At 41.9% G+C, this 20229-nt stretch overlaps 1 protein-coding gene across 2 annotated transcripts in view; it reads right to left on the bottom strand.

Annotated features, from left to right (window-relative positions):
- abca2 (ATP-binding cassette, sub-family A (ABC1), member 2) overlaps positions 1-20229 on the bottom strand; it is a 64353-nt gene that overhangs the window by 14427 nt on the left and 29697 nt on the right. Inside the window, exons 2-25 of one of the 2 annotated variants that reach the window (XM_044025632.1) lie at positions 19522-19615; positions 19119-19121; positions 17693-17804; positions 16853-17016; positions 14105-14226; positions 13659-13772; positions 9230-9421; positions 8749-8970; positions 8130-8506; positions 7850-8009; positions 7098-7226; positions 6598-6765; positions 6272-6368; positions 6023-6196; positions 4931-5033; positions 4725-4839; positions 3896-4086; positions 3490-3640; positions 3210-3414; positions 2972-3136; positions 2493-2673; positions 2193-2405; positions 1404-1600; positions 1129-1302 (exon numbers count right to left, since the gene is read on the bottom strand). In XM_044025632.1, the coding sequence (XP_043881567.1) occupies positions 1129-1302; positions 1404-1600; positions 2193-2405; positions 2493-2673; positions 2972-3136; positions 3210-3414; positions 3490-3640; positions 3896-4086; positions 4725-4839; positions 4931-5033; positions 6023-6196; positions 6272-6368; positions 6598-6765; positions 7098-7226; positions 7850-8009; positions 8130-8506; positions 8749-8970; positions 9230-9421; positions 13659-13772; positions 14105-14226; positions 16853-17016; positions 17693-17804; positions 19119-19121; positions 19522-19615 (3823 nt within the window). The remainder of the gene's footprint in view (positions 1-1128; positions 1303-1403; positions 1601-2192; positions 2406-2492; positions 2674-2971; positions 3137-3209; positions 3415-3489; positions 3641-3895; positions 4087-4724; positions 4840-4930; positions 5034-6022; positions 6197-6271; positions 6369-6597; positions 6766-7097; positions 7227-7849; positions 8010-8129; positions 8507-8748; positions 8971-9229; positions 9422-13658; positions 13773-14104; positions 14227-16852; positions 17017-17692; positions 17805-19118; positions 19122-19521; positions 19616-20229) is intronic. The other variant, XM_044025633.1, reaches the window with a different exon arrangement.

Genomic DNA, 20229 nt, shown 5'->3' with positions numbered 1-20229 from the left:
GATAAGCTCTTCATGACTGTATCACTTATTCACTGAGGATTAACATCTTTACATTTGCTTCAAAACCACTGTTTCCTCAGAATCAAATCATCCAGGTGATGACGTATGAACTATTACCAGCTTTTAACGTTATTTTTGTGTCCAATTTATTCACACGTTCACTTTTAAATCAGTCAAGGCAAATGTTCACATGGCAAGGAACAATGCAGCTATTATTCCCGTTCAACAGAACAAGATCAGTGTTGTTGTTGACATGAAATGCTAAATATTTAAAGAAATGAAGCAAATACACGCAGCTGGGACTGTTTACAAACAAACAGCATTGTTTTTTCAGCATTTTGGCTGTTGTGGACAAACAAGTGTTACACTCGTGCCGCTGAGTGCAAAAAATGTGCCATTGAAACCTCACCTCCATTAAAGCATAATACGTGCATTTTATTACATCTGGGTGTCAAATCTGGCCTTTTGCCTTGGAAGTGATCAGTTTTACTCTCGCCCTGATTCATTTTGGCCATATTTGGCAATTGTGAAAAAAATTAATCATAATAATAAGTCATAATAAATCATGGACTTATCATATAATAATTATTCAATAATATTTTGCATGTCGTATCTTTAAAATAATTCATATTTACAGTTGTGACAAAAACCTGGAATTTATCGGGTTAAGATCTTTAGAAATGAATTAGCATTTGATATCAATCATTAGGTCAGATGTAGGTGAAAAAAAATCAGCTGAAAGTAGCTGAAAAGTAGAATATATAACCAGACCTCAAGTTTCAAGAGTTTTTTATGCACGTTAATCCCCTGATGACGCGATGACACAGAATAATAATAATAATCTGACAGATTATAGCGATATAGCGTTTCCATGCACAAATTCGTGCCAGGATCCGTTTCAGTCCTTAGCATTCATGCTCGGGCCTTTATAAGGAATAATAGTTTTTATAGCTTGCCTTTAAAAAGCACATTTTTGTGTGATGATCATTCTTTTAAATGTGCTCATTATATTACATGTTCTGTCTCAACTCTGAAAATAAACTAGAATTCTGGCATCATAGTTTTGTAATCCAGCCCCCATAATCCACATAATCTGCGGATGCCGATGTGCAGGACAGGTGCGCGTACCTTGGCCGTCGCTCTGCTTCTTCACCAGCGTCAGTTTGTATCCGTCTCCGTAGGTGCTCTTCAGGAAGAGCGGCGAGCCACAGCACTTGAGCTTCCCGTGCGAGATGATGGCGATGCGATCTCCCAGCAGGTCTGCTTCGTCCATGTGGTGGGTGGACAGCAGAATGGTGCGACCTGTCGCGCGCACGAGTCGTTACAGTTGAACACACGTCAGACCAACGGCAACGCGGACGTCTTAAATGAGACGTTTATAATGTAAGGATGTCCTCGCTCACCCTGTTTGTATTTGAGGATGAGGTCCCAGATGGCCCTGCGCGCGTACGGGTCGACCCCCGCTGTGGGCTCGTCCAGGATCACGGCCCTGGAGCCGCCGACGAAGGCGATGGCCACCGACAGCTTCCTCTTCATGCCGCCGGACAGAGTCTGCACCAAGCTGTGACGCTTGTTTGATAACTCCAGGTCAACAATCATCCTACGTACATGTACACAGACAGCAAAGCAATGAATGAATGAATGAATGAATGAATGAATGAATGAATGAAAGAAAGAAAGATGCAGCCCAGAAACTTATCCTCCTCTACTCTTAAATCTGGGAAAAGTCTCAACATCCTGTTTTCTTGTTTGTTTTATTTAATTATTCATTAAAAATACACCAAATACGTAAGAGTAACGCAGGCTCGTGCAGTTCCCAGTGAAGTATGACATCATGTTTGAGTTGTTTAAGAGACCTCAGGGTTTGTCTAGTACTAGCAATGAAGTGACTCTGCTGAGTTTGTTAGTATTAGTACTGTTGAAGTGCATTCACTTCAAACTGTAGCTATCACCAAGTCTTCTTCACTGTTTGTTGTCCTTTTGTCTGTGTACTGACTTCTATTATTTATGGTTCAAATCCTGAGAGCAAGAAATGTGGAACGTGTGCAGAAGAACCATATAAATAAATAAATAAATAAATGAGTCCCGCAGGGGAAATACCTTGTCTGCATTCAACCCCTCCTCTTCTTTAGACTAACAGTAACACAATGTAAGTTCAGTGGAAGTATTGTGTGCAGTGAACGTGCACTCACTTGTCCATCTCCTTGCGTATGTCTTCTTCAGCCATGCCCTTGAGCCTGGAGTAGAACCACAGATGCTCCTCGACGCTCAGCTTGTCAAAGAGGACGTTGTGTTGTGGACACATGCCCAGGTTCTGGCGAATGCGCTCCATCTCTGTGCGGATGTCATGGCCGTAGATGGTGGCTGAGCCAGAGGTGGGCGGGAACAGGCCGGTCAGGATGGACCTATGGGAATGCCACACAGGCAGTCAGGTGATGTAGAGGAGTTCTGTTGACTCTAAATCTCACACATTCACAAACTGCTCCTCTCACATGGTTGTGGTCTTGCCAGCACCGTTGTGTCCCAGGAAGGAGACCACCTGGTTTTCGTGCAGGTTGAGGCTCAGTTTGTTCAGGGCCAGTTTGCTGCCAGTCTTGTAGACCTTGGTGAGTTTGTCTATACACACGACCAACGGCAGGTGACTCGGCTCCTCCTCGATGCCCCGCATCTCCTCTGGGTCACAACGAGACGGGGAGAAAATGAGTGCCACACAAATGTTGCTCTATTTCACTTTTCTCTCACATAACCTTCATTACAATAATGAATAAATATTACTCATGTATAATTATACTAATAATAAGAACCAAGAACGGATGGATCTTATGGGTATACAGTATATGTATATGTGTATGTGTATATATACACATGTGTAATAACATGACATAAGTTAAGTGAGGTGTCAATCACATAATCACTTAACAAAGGACACCTAATGTGTATGTACAGTAGGAGAAGCTAAGGTGTTCCACACCTGATCTCCTCTGGTCCATCGCACAAGCCTGATCCTCCTCCATCACACTGAGCCTGGCAGCCCCGCCCCCACACCACGGCCAGTCCCAGGTCTCCACGCGCCCGCTCCCTGACCAATAAGACCGCTGCAGGGGGAAGTACCACGGGCGGGGCAGCCCATACATGCCTGTAAGAGACACAAAACACGGAGTACACACACCCACCCACACACACATAGAAGTGCGATGATGATTTCCTACCTGGATGCACGGCCTCTATGTACCAGGTGAGCACACCATACACACTGGCATCAATGATGAGCATCATCATGGACAACCCCAGGTTGAAGTCGTCGCCTTCTACTGGGGACTGGCTGATGGTCCTCCACTGGATGCCCACACCTGCCACCTCGTACAGGGCAAAGTACTTGGATCCGAGGCCAAAGGCAGTGGTGGACATCAGAGACTGCAGCAGACGGGTGAACGTCACATGACAGTAATCCAGATTATTAGTGGAAAAAAAGGAAAGAAAAGGTCTTACAGCTATGCACTTCTCAAAGGCAGTGATCTTATCATGGGCCACCTCCTCCCGAATGGCCACGTACATGTACGGCACGTAGCTGAGGAAGTAGATGATTCCACCACAGGCGGAAGCCAGTTTGGCCTTGGAGTAGATGACTGACACCAAAAAACTGGAAAACAGACATTGTTGTTATTATTGTTATTATTTACTGACACATTACTCATTTCAGAACGACTGACCTTGTTTTCATCAGTGCACAATCTAAACATTTGGACTCTGTGAAGATTTCACTATCAGACCACGCCCCCTGCTCTGAATACCCTCCCTCCCTCCCTCCCTCAGCTCACAGTCCATCTTCTTGGCATTTTTCAAAATCAGGCATTGGGGCGGAGTTAGCCTCAGGAGAGGGGGGTTTCATTCTCACCAGAACATGATGGTGGCCACGGCGTAGATGGTGAGGAAGAGCCAGATGATGAAGGGGTTGCTGTGGAGCAACACTCTGCCGTACTTCAAGATGGCCGTCAGAGCGGTGACAGAGATGGACAGCTGGACGAAGCCCGTGATGAACCAAGCCACCCAGTGGACCGCGTTGTTCAGACCCATCATCTTCATCACCTGACAACGCGGCGTGATGGTTACATGTCACAATGTGGAGCTTCTGTGTTCTATTTGTTTTCAGTGGGTTTATGAAAAATACACTTCGTGGACAAAAGGGGTGGAGTTGGTGTAATAATCACGCGTCTGTATACTTTTGTCCATATAGTTTATCATCTACAGTAGGTGACTGCCCTGGCAACACTGCAGTACATACACTGTGGTAAAAAAAACTGAAAGAAAGTACAATTATTTACCTCAAAAGGTGTATTTATGTCCATTTGTCATTCAAACATTAACAATTTACCTTGAGAAAAGTATTTGAAACTGCTGCATAATGACAAGGCACACACACTGGACACAATACTACAGGGCTTTATTTATTTAGTAAAGTGAGTGTTTATTAGCGCTTTTTTATTATTTTAAAGAAGAATGTGCAGCTGGTGATGCGAGCCAAGCGTACAACAGATCTCAGAACTGTGAACCTGAACTATGTTCTACAAAGACTTAGGCAAATATTAAATAGGAAAAAATGGATTCAGGGAACTGTAACGTCTCTTACTTTAAAACAGGAACAGAAAGTGTTGTTTTTGTGACATATTGCACAAAAACAGGAATTGAAAACCGTGGTCCGAGATCATTTCCACTGTTGGTTTTACCTCTTTGAGTCGGTGCTCCTTCTCCGCCACAATGTGCTGAATCATCATGGCTACTGAGTACACCCAGGAGATCACCATGCACAGAGGCATCATGTGCTCAATCACAAACAGAAAACTGGAAGAAAAAAAACCCCACAGCACTTTAAATTCTGAGCACAAAAACAAGAGCACGATCATCACAAAACCTGACAAAGCGCAGCTCTTACTCGTCTCGGGTGTAACACGGGTAAGGGAACATTTGGACGTAGTTACCGGGCTCCACCACATCATGGCCGACAAACGTGTTGATGATGGCTCGCTCTATCATATCTGTGGCAAAGACAGAGAGACACAAGGTGTTTATGTTAAAGCAATGATTGGATTATATTAGGAATATTCCTATTAAAATCATTTGAATTATTACATGTTGACTTTACACAAGTAATAATTTAAATGATTGGATTATATTAGGAATATTCCTATTAAAATCATTTGAATTATTGCAGGTTGACTTTACACAAGTAATAATTTAAATGATTGGATTATATTAGGAATATTCCTATTAAAATCATTTGAATTATTGCATGTTTACTTTACACAGGTAATAATTTAAATTATTGGATTATATTAGGAATATTCCTATTAAAATCATTTGAATTATTACATGTTGACTTTACACAAGTAATAATTTAAATTATTGGATTATATTAGGAATATTCCTATTAAAATCATTTGAATTATTACATGTTTACTTTAAACAAGTAATCATTTAAATTATTGGATTATATTAGGAATATTCCTATTAAAATCATTTGAATTACATGTTTACTTTACACAGGTAATAATTTAAATTATTGGATTATATCAGGAATATTCCTATTAAAATCATTTGAATTATTACATGTTTACTTTAAACAAGTAATCATTTAAATTATTGGATTATATTAGGAATATTCCTATTAAAATCATTTGAATTATTACATGTTTACTTTACACAGGTAATAATTTAAATGATTGGATTATATTAGCAATATTCCTATTAAAATCATTTGAATTATTACATGTTTACTTTACACAAGTAATAATTAAAATGATTGGATTTTATTATTAATATTCCTATTAAAAGTATAAAAGTATACAGTACCAGTAACATAAATACCTTGTGTGTGTATGTATTCATTGCATTTGAAGCCCATGGTTATAATTATTCAGTATCATAATAACTACATCTCTGACGTTTATAACGAACCAAACCGTTTGAAAATCGGTTATGGTTCTTTAAAAAGTCCACGTGCCACTACAACACATCAGCCTCTTACCCTGGATCCACACAAAACCATAAAGGAAGTAGAATTTCCCGCCAGTGTTTGGCCCCGGACGCCAGTAAGCCCGTCTGATTTCATTGGTTTTCTCCGTGAAACTGGAGTTTTGTCTGATCTTGTAGAGAACGTGTGGCGGCAGGGAGCCGTCTTTGTTCGTCTGGAAAATCACACCTGAAAGGAATAAAAGAGCATAAAGTGGAATCACGGCAGCCTCAGAGTTCTGGTGGCACAGAGTGAGACACTCACTGGCAAACACAGACACGTTGTCCTGGTACGCCTGGTTCAGGGTGTAGTTGACGATGCTGTCCTCATCGGGAAAGCCCTTGAACACGTCCACACTGACCTAAAATGTCCCACAGCAGAGACGGGTTGATGTGGACTGCACTGATTAACACAGTGGACATTCATTTTGCTTTAAACACTGTTAGTGAAAGAATGTGGAAGTAAACACATCAATTGAAAACATTAACAAATCAAGAATCAGGATCAGGTATTCAGTGACACAACTTCTACACACGTGTGATTGTGTGTTGTTGCTGTTTGTCATATTGAAATCACAATTGTAACAAAACCTTTGACATGAAGCGTGTCCAGCCGCAGGCGGCGTTGTCGATGGTGTCCAGCTGCTCCAGCAGAGTGGACGTGTTTGGGAGACTGTAGTTTCCCTCGATCAGACTCTGCATCAGCTCGCTGTCCGTGTTGTTCAGCAGCTCGGGGTGTTGCTGCAGCTCAGAGGACAGCTGCGGACGGACAGACAGATGGACGGACGGACAGATGGACGGACGGAGGAACACCACAAACAGATGTAAACACTGTCATTAAAAACATGATTGATTCAATTATTTGCCAAGTATTTGATCATCACTTCGTTTGAGTGTTGTTTTTTTTTATTAGTTCTCTTGTAATCTTCTAAAATGTGAATATTTTTGGCGTGTGGAGTGAAGGCAAAGACAGATTTCCTGACTCTAGAGAATCGTCAATGCGTGCTACTCCTGCAGTATCCAGCACACAGACCAAAGGAAAAGAACGCGGTTAAATAAAGGACTTATAAATCACTGGTAGGTAAGTGTACCTGTTGCAGCCACACCATGTGTCTGTGCAGCCGACCCTCCTCCAGAAAAGTCCTGAGCTGAGCGGAGATGTTCAGCCACACCCAGGTGTAGTGCGTCACGTTCCCAACGAATGCAAAAGTCTCATTTGCCTACGAGCACAACATTTCATTAGATCTCTCTCTTCACTCTCTCACCACACCTTCCCTTCCTTCCTCTTCCTCTCTCTCACACACTGCACTCTTGATTACCTTTAGCCCACATGCACAGATGAGAGATCTACACACACACAGTAGCCACTGCCAATGGTCTGTGTGTTAACAAACATGATTGTGCTGCACAGTCAGATTCAGCAATAAAAAAGTGTTAAAGGTGCAAACATGGAAATCATTAGTTTTAATTAATAATCACATCAAAGTATCTATTTTCATCATCTATCCCTAATTACTACATATTTAATGAGAACAGTAATCACAATTCATTCTGTCTGTACAGATGTGTCTACTGTGTGTGTGTGTGTGGGTGAATGAATGAATACACTACTCACGCCGCTGTAACATTAAATTACAGCTGAGGACTTTAAATTCATCCTGACCACAGACTCAGGACACACAGTATGTCCTGGACAGATGTTGATAGCACGTCTAAAAGGGTCTTTGTTTATCTTTGACAGAGATCTTGGAATAAAGATAAAGCTTTGAGAAATAAGCTGTGTAATCTTCTCGTTTATACTCACACAGGAAGTGAAACGGGTGCATTAGAATCATGTACTCGCCTTCTGAATCACTTTATCCACCTGAGAGCCAATGGGGGAGTAGAGGATCTTGGGATTTGTCGTCATCAGGTGAACCAGTAATCCCAGATTCCTCTGCTCTTTGCTGGTGAATCCCAAAGAACTCATGTTTCCCTGCTTCAAAGCCTCTGGCTCGATGATCCTGAGAGAAGGTCACAGTTTACTCCATTTCTGTCACACATGGTTGGAATGATCCTATCTAACTACATCACGTCATGTTGTAATTAGCTGGAATTATCCTTTAAATTGTAAATATACTCACCTGTTGTTCCCACAGAGAATGGGCTGCAGTCCTGCCCACAGCTGAACAAACGCTGAGAACTGAGAATGAGGATTCTCTGTTTCCTGCTTGTCTTTCTCTCCTTTAGCTCTCCCGGGCCCCTCGGGTCCCTTCTCCACCTCCTCTCTGGGGACGTCAGTGGCATTAGGGCCCCAGGTGGTGGCATTGAGGGGCCAGGTCATGTTTGTGGTGGAGGTTGCGGAGCGGCCAGTGCAGGCACCTTTGGGGAGCAGACTCGCCAGCCCGGACAGAAGGTCCACGTCTTTGAGAAGCCTCTCCACATCGGCCAGGTCCTTCAGCAAAGCCCCGAGCTGGGACTGAGAGAGGGGAACCCGAGAGCTGGGTCGATCCAGGTGAAGCTGGAGGGGTGAGGTGGGGAGAAGAGACATGGTGAACAAACACAGTGTGTTCCAAAGACTGCTCCACTGAGATCTGATCTCTCATCCAATGGACCCAGACTTTAATTTAACGAGTAACATCTAAGTGGATATAAGGTCATTAAAGAAGGTGTACGCCACCACTGGACGAGAAAAGACTTGCACCTTGTGGTCGAGCATGGGCAGATGTCACATGGACAGTAGGACTCGTGGTTCTGCCGTACCTTCTCGGCGACGCTCCGCGCGTTGATCTGTTCTCGCAGCTCGAGGCTCAGCTGTCGGAAGCGCTCTGACCTTTGACCCTCACCGCCGCTGCAAAGCGCACTGCGATAGAGCTGCAGCGCCGGCTGCTGCTTCTCAGGCACCAGGAGGATGTGACTGAGCTCAGAGGCTCCACCCTCCCCACAGGTGAGGCTCTCCAGCGTGGATCCGGTCAGGAGGATTCCCTGTCCATACAAGAACACACAGAGATTATACTGAGCCACTTCCTGTGTGTTGTTTGTTGGTCGTGAGATAAATAGATTTCTTGATTGTATTACATGACACTGAAGGTAATGTTCTCAAAATGGACAAATAAAGAAACAATTTATAATCCTAAATAATAACAATAATGAACATATATGGTGACTCCCAGAACTATTGTCAGGACGTTTAAAATATAAAAGATAAGATAGGGAGGTCAAAGTGTGGTGAGAATCAGCATACCTCAGCCTCCTTCAGCACCTGCTGGTCTCCCTGGTCTCCCTGGTCTCCCTGGTCTCCCGTGGCCTCAGAGAGGCCTAAAGTCTGGGACATCAGTGTGAGCAGAGTGTGTCTGTGAGCAGCTGTTGTTGGATCCTGTAAAGCTTTGTACAGCAGACCTCCATCCACGCCGTGACCATCGCTCAGCAGCTTCTCCTGAGGTTAAAGCACAAGGAAACACACACACACACACACACACACACACACACACACACTCACTGATCACCCGGCTTCAGTAAAGCCACTGAGTTTGTGTGTGGACAGAGGACGCGGCGTTCACGCGGGTTCATCAGAGCGTTTCCACTCGTGTGTCTCTGTGCCAAGAACGATCAGGTGTCACTGTGAGTGGATTCACTGCAGCTTACAGTCGTGAAGCGATACAGTGACACGTGGGCCGATAACGAAAGGAAACGTCGGTGTGTTTGTTGAATGCATGATCTTGTTTTGACAGCGTTGATATTTGTGTGTTTTCTGTGAGTGGTGGAGTGGACACCCACATTTAAATGTTTGTTTGGGTTAAAATAAGCTCTGAGGATTAATGAATACCTCTTGGTTATTTTCATTTCATCAAATTGAGAACATTTCCCTATTGTCTTATTGTCCTCTAAGTTTAGTGGACTATTCTCTGTTTGCTTTGACTTCTGTCTGCAGACCTCAGGGACTTTGAAGTCTGTCCATCACACTGTGAAGCGGCGCTGCGGTGCATCACAAACGATTGGAACCCGATTATTTCCTCTATTGACTCTATTGACTTCCTCTATTAATCGTTTGGTCCATAAAATGTCACAAGAGTCAGTTTTCAAACGTCTTGTTTTGGTGACAAACCAAAACGATTCCTTTGTTACATGAAGCAAATATTCACTTCAAAAGTAAGTAATCCATTACTATCCAGCCCTACTGAGGCGTCTGCTTATTACATAGTTTGCATTTCTTTTTTTTGCACATTGATAAAAATGTTTTATATAGTTAAAATTTCTAATTTTCTCGTACAACTACAGTGTTTTTCAAATTGTTAATACGCTGTTTTAACATGCAGTAAATTGGAAATAACTGATATCCAAAGTTATTCTGGGAAAAACTGACAAAAGCAACTCACAGGACATTTTCTGGCCCTTTTTTATGATTAAAATAAGCAAAAAAAAAATTTTGAGTCCCAGGTGTTAAAGGGTTAAAGATACAGATAAGTACAGTTAATCAGATTTAGATCCGATCATCAGAGACTCTGTTCAGAGACACAGAGAGAAGCGTGAACGCTGACGGACTTGGTGTCGTGACACCAGTGAACATGACAGCGTTATCATTTATTCATGTTCCTCGGTTTCACCTTTTCCCTCTTTGACAACTCAAATGTCAGACAGTAAAACTGAGCGCTGCACCACAGTGTGGCCTGATGAATCAGAGTCTGAACGACATCAGCCAGAAAAAAGAGAACGCGATGAAAACAAGTCGTAGCAGTAACTTTCTAAACAATCTTACCAAACACTAAACTTCGCCACTGACTGAGTCTTAAAGTGCTTTTAAACAACAGCCACCACTATGAAGACTCTATTAAAGGTACAGTATGAAGAATTTAGTTATTAAAAGAACATTTATTGGTAAAGTTGCACGTTGTAGCTGAATATCGCAGCCCATCCTTATGCCACCAGAAACTGAATTTGAATCATTTATATTTGAATTTAAAACTACATTAAAAAACTGCATTAAAAATACGGCACAGGACGGCGCTGATTGGCCAAAGAGGAGGCCTGTGTATCTGCGCTCGATTGCTCTTCCTTTACAAATACCCGGATGTCTGTCACAGTAAATTGAAATTGAATTGTGAGAACTGAATGTGAAATCATACAGAATTTTTCCAATGCAATGATTCAAATTAAACAATACAAATTCAAATGATGTGATTCAAATTCATTTATTTCACTGCAAATATTCAAGTTTAGCCATTTAAATACAAATATAAATGCTTCAAATTACGTTTCTGGTGGCACATACAGTACATCCTTCCCTTCCAAAAGACTTGTGCAGCCTTTAGTAAGCATCAACATGTGGACTAAGACTTTAAGACACAAATATGTGTGACATGCATAGAATAAAACATGCTTTTTGTACTGTTAATAATTCTTGTGCCCCTAATGATTCTGTGCTCTGCTGTTTGAGATTGTGTCTGCGTAAAGAGCGTAACATTAAACCAGCGCGACACAGAGTAGCCTGCCAATAAATTATACATAAAGAAGAATGTGACACAGTAAATAAAGAGACATCCAGCGTTCTTGTCATGTGGTCACAGGACAAAGCTGCGTGAGAGAAAGGTTTTTCCTACTGTTGCATGTAAGTCATTCTTCTCTGTAAAGGATTTGTAGCTCCACCCTTTAGGAGTCGCACCACTGTGCTTGGTATGTATCACCGGAAGGGAAAGGTGCCAAAAAACGAACCAAACTTTACTGCATGTGCTGATGTTTACAATCAATCTTAGCAGAAGCCTTAGCATGCACCTGCTGCTACACTCCTCTGCCTGTGGGTCGCTAGATAACTGGGATGTCTTTGTCCGTTAACCCCTCGAAGCAAAGACATGCAGGAAAACTCTGCCACAGTAACTGATGTAGAGAGGCTGAGCTGTGAGGCTGCAGGTACCTGCTGATATGGAGCTTTTCCATTTTACAGTTCTGGCACGACTCGCCTCAACTTGACTCTACTCGTTTTTTTTTGCTTTTCCATCAGTGACGGTACCTGGTGTTTTTTTTAAGTACCCACTCTGACGAGGTTCCAAGCGAGCAAGTGAGCAAAAACCAAACATTACTAAAACGTGACGGTCATGGAGTGATCAGCAAGTGGCGTCACTGGAGGAGTCGTGAGCGAACAATGCCGAACTGAAGATCCGTTAAAAAGACTTAAAAATCCTGCAAACATGCGTTTTAGCAAAGGACATTTGTAAAATCTTGCGTGCAGCCGTGCTATGGTGGCCCCGCCCACGTTGAGGAGGTACTTTGGAGTAATGGAAAACGACGTGCCTGAAACCAAACCAAGCGAGGCAGAGAGCTGGACTGTAGCTAACCCAGCTCTGTGTTTGTGTACAGTATGATGTTAAAGTGCTGACATTCATCTTCTGTACAAACACTGATAAACAGCCTTTGTGCTATTTTTTAATTAATTTTAATCTTAATTTCTTTTTTAATTTTTAATTTGTAACAGAACTAATCTCCTTCGTGGTAATAAAACTATTGTGATTCTGATTCTGATCATTATTTCTAATGTGAGGTGTAAAGTTAGGACCCAGCATAAGCAGCAGCGACAGCACCTTGGAGATGCCTCTCCCTGCAGACAGCACCCACAAAGAAAGCGCAGCGCTCTGTAAACTGGCTCATTAATATCTGTGGTGTTAGGTGTCAAGTGTGTTTCTGGTGGGGAGTTTGTCAGACCTGTTTTTCATGTAGGTACAGTACTCAAACATCTGATCACAAGTGGACAGCATTAAATCTGCCTTGTTCACACCTGTGGCAGCCAGAAGCAACATCACCCAGATGAATCTGCAAGATTTGACTGGTGCCATAATGAGGTTTATTGCCTATTTTCCTTCAAATGGAACAACACTTCATAGAACTGGCATCAGGTTCTGTTGGTGGTCCAGTAGATACTTGATCACACCTGAGCATCTTGTCTTTTGAGTCTGGTTATAATGAAATAAGTGCCTGTAAAGTCAGTAAAGTAAACTTAGCTGATTACATAAGGGAATATATGGAAAGCTGAGCCCCAGCACTCTTGGTGCAGAAGTGTGGATCAGCACCAGCTGTTTATATACCCGCACCTGTCTCGACTAATGCTTAATGATCTCATCGTCGTTCTCTGTCCAAAAATGTTCCGTGCTAAATTTAAAATGCTGTAAGAATAAATCTTTCAGCCCATTCACCAGAAAGCTTCCAGGGACCAAATGTGAGTTTGAATGTTGCTGCTCTTGCACAAAATGTGACGAGCAGTCAACGCTGACTCAGCAACAAGCCACAAGTTTGACTTCTTCTCATTTTACAAATAAAGGAATGGTTATAGAGACATGGATACATAAGTCCTCCATGGTGTCGTCATAGTTACGCTGATATTTGTGACGTTAGCAGCCATTATGTCAGGTCACAGGTGTGAGTAATTCACTGAATGACGGTCATTGCTGCTCATGGCTCATTCATTTACTCAGGAAGTGTAATGAGTTAGTTCCTACACCAGGGGTCTCAAACTCCTAATCAATCAATCAATCAAAAATAGTTATTTCTCTCCGTCCTTTTCACGTCAAATATGTTTTTCCCCAGAAAATAAAGGATTACTTTTGAAGGTGAAGACAGGTAATCTAGGTCCTCTGAAGTTATTGAAACCAGAGTGTGTGTGTGTGTGTGTGAGTGAGTGAACGTACTTCCAGATGAAGAACTGTGTCTCCAGGTTTGTGTCTGACGTCTTTTGCCGCCTGAAGCCAACTCTGAGTCCCTCCAACAGCTCGAAGAGACGTACCAAAGATAAGTCTGTGCACCTACAGGACACACACACACGAGATTATATACCAGATTATAACCCACTGTAAAAGGAATGACGAGTCAATCATCTGGTTGTTGTTTTGATCGAATGCTCTTCACAGGTGTCACTGATCACACGTCATGTGATTATTTACACCTGTGCATTATCAGCTGAGTGACACCTGTCAGAAGCCCTGCTGCGATCCACAGAAACACACGGACTGTTCACTGTGTAATATATCGAGAGACGTCGATATTTAACAACTTTAAAACAATTGTACAGTTGTACATGTGAACATGAATTCTGTGAACGAGTTGAGCTGAAGTGAAAACAGAGCGAGCGACGAACCTCTTTGACGTTGATGGGAATGCTGAGCAGTGACGTGGAGGCGGCGTCGGACAAGGACAGGTTCTTCACCAGGAACTGATGGAACGCCGACTGACTCTTCAGTAAACTGGCCAGTGTGAAGCCTGAGTCCAGACCAACACACACACACACACACACGCACACACACACAACTATAACAAACAAACACAGTCTTCAGGTCTTTAAAGTTTAGAACTATAATGAACTGGTTTCTATAACTTATAATAAACATTTAACATGATCATATTAAATCATATCAAATGATTTAAAACTTTGGTAACACTTTATATTCAGGAACACATGCATAGAAGTAGCATACTAGCCCTTTATTAGTAATTATCAAGCACGTATTAACACCTTATTCTACATAACTGACAGTTATTCACACAACAACGCGTTCATGTCCTAGTTAATATAGTGAATACGTGTACCTTATTATAAAATGTTATAAAGCTCTGTTCTCGTTCACATTATCACATAGATCCCTGCCGTGGATGCTGATTAGGAAGCCACAGGAAGTCTTTGCCCTTGAGCAAGGTATCCCCACCCAGTTGGTGTCACAGAAGAGGACACAAGGGAGAGGACGATGGAGGCAGATGATCTGCTGTGGTGACCCCTAAAGGAGCGGACGATCTAATTGACTCTAAATGGGAACGCTCATTTACAAAACAGACATGGTGCTGCATTAAAGAAGATCTGAAACTTAGAAATGAAGTGACAGGAAGGGTACAGATTACAGACAATCCAGAATTGGTTTAGATTAAGTCCATTTCGGGCAGGGATTATCTCCTTTCTCTCTCTGCTTCTTGGTTAAAGTACGTCCACAGACGCAGCATATGGAGAAAATGTTTAATAAGTCTATTTTTAACATCCCTCTCCACCCGTGCACATGCAGCAGAACAAACTGCACTGTTTTTCTTCTCTTTTTATAACAACATCACTTTATGTCACTTGAAGATACTTTGGTTGGCCACATGAGAGCTTGAACATTTGTGCACCTGCGCTCATGTGTCTCTGCTTCACATGCTGCGGTCTGTGCTGTTTCTTTTTTTCTTTATTGTTTTTTGTGGAAGCTGCTGATGAAGATAACCATCATCCAGTAACCTGTCTTTGCTTTACTAACTGACTGCAGGAGGAGAGGATATATGAGGTTATTCAGAGGTCGTGAGGTTAAACAGGCTAAAATCTACGCTGTTTTTTGTTGTTATTTTATTGTAATTGGTACTAATAAACACCAATATTATCAGTTTTTATCTTTGTCTCTGATCAATGTCTTGATCTTTTACATTTGTGACAACAAAGGCTTTTCTTGTCCTTGAAGTAGATTTCCTGTTAAGAAACAAACAACTGCTTCTTACAACTCATACAACAAACTACATATTCATATTCTAATATTCTCCTTGTTTACATCTACAAACTGTAAGAATAATAATAATAACATTTAAATAATCACGTCATTTATCCATCTCTGTGGCAACCTAACAAAAACTTATGAAGTTCATGCTGTACTGTACATATTTTGATTATATAACGTCTATAGTGGGTATTTTGTTGCATTTGTTTAACTTCATTGTCAATATTTTCCTTCTGTAACAATGGGATTAATAAAGGATTATCATATCTTAAACTAAAGAGTACATATGTAAAAAGTGTGGTTACATATTTTGGTGTACATATAACTTAGTATATATATCTAAGTGTAGAAATCAAAATCCTCTTCCCTGTCTGGCTTCAGGGATCAGGGATGGAATCATTCTGGCTTGAATCTGCTGGTTCTAACATCACAAGACCCTCAGCTACTAAAACTCTTCTTGGATCATGTGACGCAGTGGCATGTCATGCTGACCGAAGCCAAAATGTGATCACATGACTGACATGGCATCTCTCTCTTTCTGGACCGTCTCCCTGCCGACTTTCATCTGTATGCTCGACAGCGTGGCTTCAAACTGCAGCGTGGATCAATGCACAGCGCTGCTTACTCAGCCAGCTTGGAGGGCGGAGTTTGTTAAAAATACCAGCAGGAGTGGAAAAGAAAGAAAGTGAGAGAACCACAATGTTTCATTAATTATCTAAAAGAGGATATAGATTCAATATAGTGGAAGGGAATTAGGTCAAATTCTGGGACAGGTCAAGGGCTGGGGTGCCCCTGAGCAAGCCACCCAACCCCCACTGCTCCTTAGGTACCACTTTATGTGTTCACGTTGAAATATAAAATATTGTTTGGTAACTTGTATTTTATTCAGATGATGAAAATACCTTTGTTGGTTATTTTAACCATAAAAGTGATTGTTGACAGTTTGAATATCTGAATTCACTGCGGTTTTCAGATACCGCAGTAATTACGGTAATGCAACACGTGTTAGTGCAAACGTGTCGTCGGCGATAGACTCGGCGTTCTTTAAAAACGCTAAAGGGCCTTGAATTTATTTTTTTACATTCACACACTTTCAAGGATTTCAAGGACCCACGGGAACAAAAGAGAATGTGAAGGTTTTCAAGCAATATCGAACAAAGCTTCCCCTTAGCTTCCCCTTAGCAACAAGTGACCAGAGGTTCACTGGCTTGCACTTTTCGAGAAGTTGACGCTCCATGCGTATATTTGACTGAATGACTTGCAAATAACTCATTTGCAAGGTTCCTTCTTTGTACAGTCAACTGAGTTAACTGAGCGATAACAGAAACCTGGAAGATAAACGAATATCACATCAAAGTGTGGCTGCGTGTTAAGACCTTGGCTGCTGTTGAAGTGGTAGTCTGTCGGCAAAGGCGTGGAGCTGAGAGTCTCCAGGTGTTTCTGCAACATCTCCAACTCCTGACCCAGACCGGGTCGGTCAGAAGTGAAGAGTCGGTTCTGTTCGACGACTTCGCTGATCCTCTCCAGCAGCTGGGTCACCCTGAGAGACACATTTAAATTACTCCACAAAGACAGAAGCAGTTTCCTTCAACAGACACGTCAACACAGTGTTCAACTCAGTGGTCATGTTGTGTTTCTGTTCCTGTGCTCTGGAAGGAAGTCGGAAGAAAAGGACTTTCAAAATGTAGCCTGCTGTTTTTCCAGGATCTCCAACCCTACCTTTAGTTGAGGAAGAGGAGGAGGTCTATTGTAGTTTATTGGTAAAATATGGTACCAGACACTAGCAAAGTATTCATAAGCTCCTGGACCAACAACATCTGTGTTCCATTCATTTTAACCTTGATACGAAACGACGACATGGATATTAAAGTTTGGATTGTATCAGCAAAGCAAATGTTTCTGGTGCTGCCCTCACATGGCCGCAAATTAGGATGCAGGTTTCAGGCACTAACTTATTGGCTTTACTTTTCATATCAAGACACAACATCTTTCATCATAATGTCTACAGCATAAGGTTTTCACTGGGGATGAGACAAAATCACAATTTCAAGCTTATTTTCATGTTTTGTGAATAAAAAGGAAGGTGGATATTTCTTAATTGTTATATTAAGTGTTACTAATTGCTGCATTTTTCCCCACAAAGCTCCCTGACCACATTTTTATCTCAGTGCTACCACAATTTAAGAGAACGATGAAAGAAACAGAAGTCTTCTCACGTGGAGTTCTTGTACTGCAGGAAGCCAAATTCATCCCTCTGTCCATCTGGGCACAGCGACTGCATGATGGGAATGATGCCAGCCGAGGTGAGCGGGGCAGCGCTGTAGAAGGCTGGACGTAAAAAGGAAAAGAGAGATCCACAGGAAGAGGAAGAGGATGTGGCAAGAGTAGAAGATGAAGAAGGAAAGAGGAGGATGACGATCAACAGGTTTATCATGGAGAAAGAAAGAAGGAAGCAGAGGGAGAAATTCTGTGTTAGAGAGGGAAAGGAAAGGAGGTGACAGACAAGCTAATGGTCAGAGAGGCTCCCACATGTCAACGGTGACGCTGCACAGAAACGTCCCCTGATATTCTGGCTGGACAGGGTCTTGATCATAGCCTGATGTTTCCATGGTTACTGTGCTACTGAGACAACTGCTGTACATGATTCGCCCACCATTACACTTCCTCCAACTCACTCTCTTCCTTCAATGTTATCCATATATATATCTTTTTGAGGAATAAAAGACTATTTGAATGACATGTGGTCAACTGAGAGTCTGCGTTTGACCTCACCACGATCTTCAGACTGTGGGAGGAAGCCAGAATATGTGAAATGCACACCTGGATGTGTTAATCTGACTTTGAGGAATTAGATTTTGTCCAATTTCAGTCCGAGGTTTAGACATTCACATGAGCAGCCCTGCCTCCCGACTCTCCTCAACCCCCTGACCACTTTATTTTAAATTGATGTGGTGGGTGATGTTAGGCTTAGAGCTGAGGATACAGTTATTATTGACATCAGACCTCTCTAACCAGGTGAGCTGAGGGGAAAAGGGTTATCGAGTACAGGTGTTAAACACAGGATAGAGTCCATCATGACAGTATTAAGTACAGATCCAATTACGTGAGATGTACATCCATTTATTAATATGAAGCACACTGGTAGAAAATGGACGTTTAAAGGGAAAGGAGCACAGAATGGCCTTAAATAATTCAGCCTGTTAAGGACTCTGCAGTTACAACAATGCAGTTAAGGCTCTTAGAAGCCAAAAAACAGAAATAATGCAGCCAAAATGTCATTTAAGGATTGTCAGCGACACTTTAAAATTTTCTTTAAAAGTGTGCGTATGTGTGTGTGTTTGGCTCCTTCAGTAGACACGCCCCCTTTCTGAACACAGAATGTTGATTTAAATGATTTATGACTTTACACACACCGTAAACAGGAATTCATGTGTAGATTAAATTACTCTCACCTCAGTCATTCAGTGGCTCATAAAACTATAATAATAAAAAATAATTTATATGAAGATGTTATTATGAGCTGCTGAGAAACTGAAATGTGCCTGCTCGCTGTCTCCCATGATTCATAGCAGTATTCAAGGTTAGGCTGACAAACATGTAGTGTACACACAAACACAAAAAGCACAAATCTGGAACACTTACACACTGGTCCATCCAAAATGTTGAGAACATGCACCATGCGCAGGAAAATAAAGTCATAAACAGAAGCCAGAGAGACAGAAGCAAAGATAGAACAGCAGAGGTGACGTAAAAGAAAAGACAAGAATCAGAATATATCGGGTGCTACAAGCAACAGTGAAAAAACAAACTAAAAAATGAACATCATCAACTGAAAACAGTGCAATACGATAAAAAAGTGGCATAAGAACAAAAAGGTCACATGACAACAAACTAAGTGACAACAGATTTACAATAAAGCAAAGTCATTTGACCAGAAATGATGGGATTGTAATGAGGTTGACAACAATAAAAAGAAATGAGACACTTTCACGAGACTTATCCTCCTGCCGTCTCTGTCCGTGTCCCTTCTACTTTATCCGCTTACCTTCCTTGACGGGAATCGCTGGCTTCTTCTGCCGCAGACCCAGCAGGATGAAGAAGAGGACCAGCGGGATGAAGATCTCAAAGGCCAGCACCCACTGGATGGAAAGAAAGATGTGAAACTGTGAACTGTGAACTTTTGTGACTTCAGCACAATTATAACTTTGACTCAACAAAACATCAGAACATTGTAGTTGTTTTATCCCCGAGGGAATCAACATGGTCTAAAATGGTCTTTGTTTCAGACATGGGAAGCTCAATTCAGGTGCAGTTATTCATACATAAATTCTACAAACAACTAGAACCAGGAAACTAATCATGTCAAACTGAAATGCTATAATAGTGCTATTTACAGAGTATACGTACATGAGCTATGTCGTTGAGCAAATAACACACAATCACCAGTTATTTGTCTATTGATTTCCTTCGCAAAATCCACACGGGACTGAAAAGAAAAGAATCCGCTGTTGTGTATGTTCCCGCAATGCTGTCCATCAAAAACCCAGCAACCATGCCCACCCACCCCTCCATCCACTGTTGGAAGTTATGATTTTGTAACGTCTAGTAACTCAAAGATGATCTGTCTTCAAGGTTACGTTACAATCTTTCCAGGTCACTTGACGTCTACCTGCCCATGGATCACGCTGTGGAATTGATTGAGTGCATGTACTGTCACAAAGCAATCCATTCCAGCAGGGAGGCAGCGTGACGG

Source organism: Solea senegalensis, linkage group LG5 (assembly GCF_019176455.1).
Source record: "Solea senegalensis isolate Sse05_10M linkage group LG5, IFAPA_SoseM_1, whole genome shotgun sequence".
Classification (NCBI taxonomy): Eukaryota; Metazoa; Chordata; class Actinopteri; order Pleuronectiformes; family Soleidae; genus Solea; species Solea senegalensis.
The sequence above is the reverse complement of the archived record's forward strand: the minus strand, read 5'-3'. Positions and strand labels throughout refer to the sequence as shown.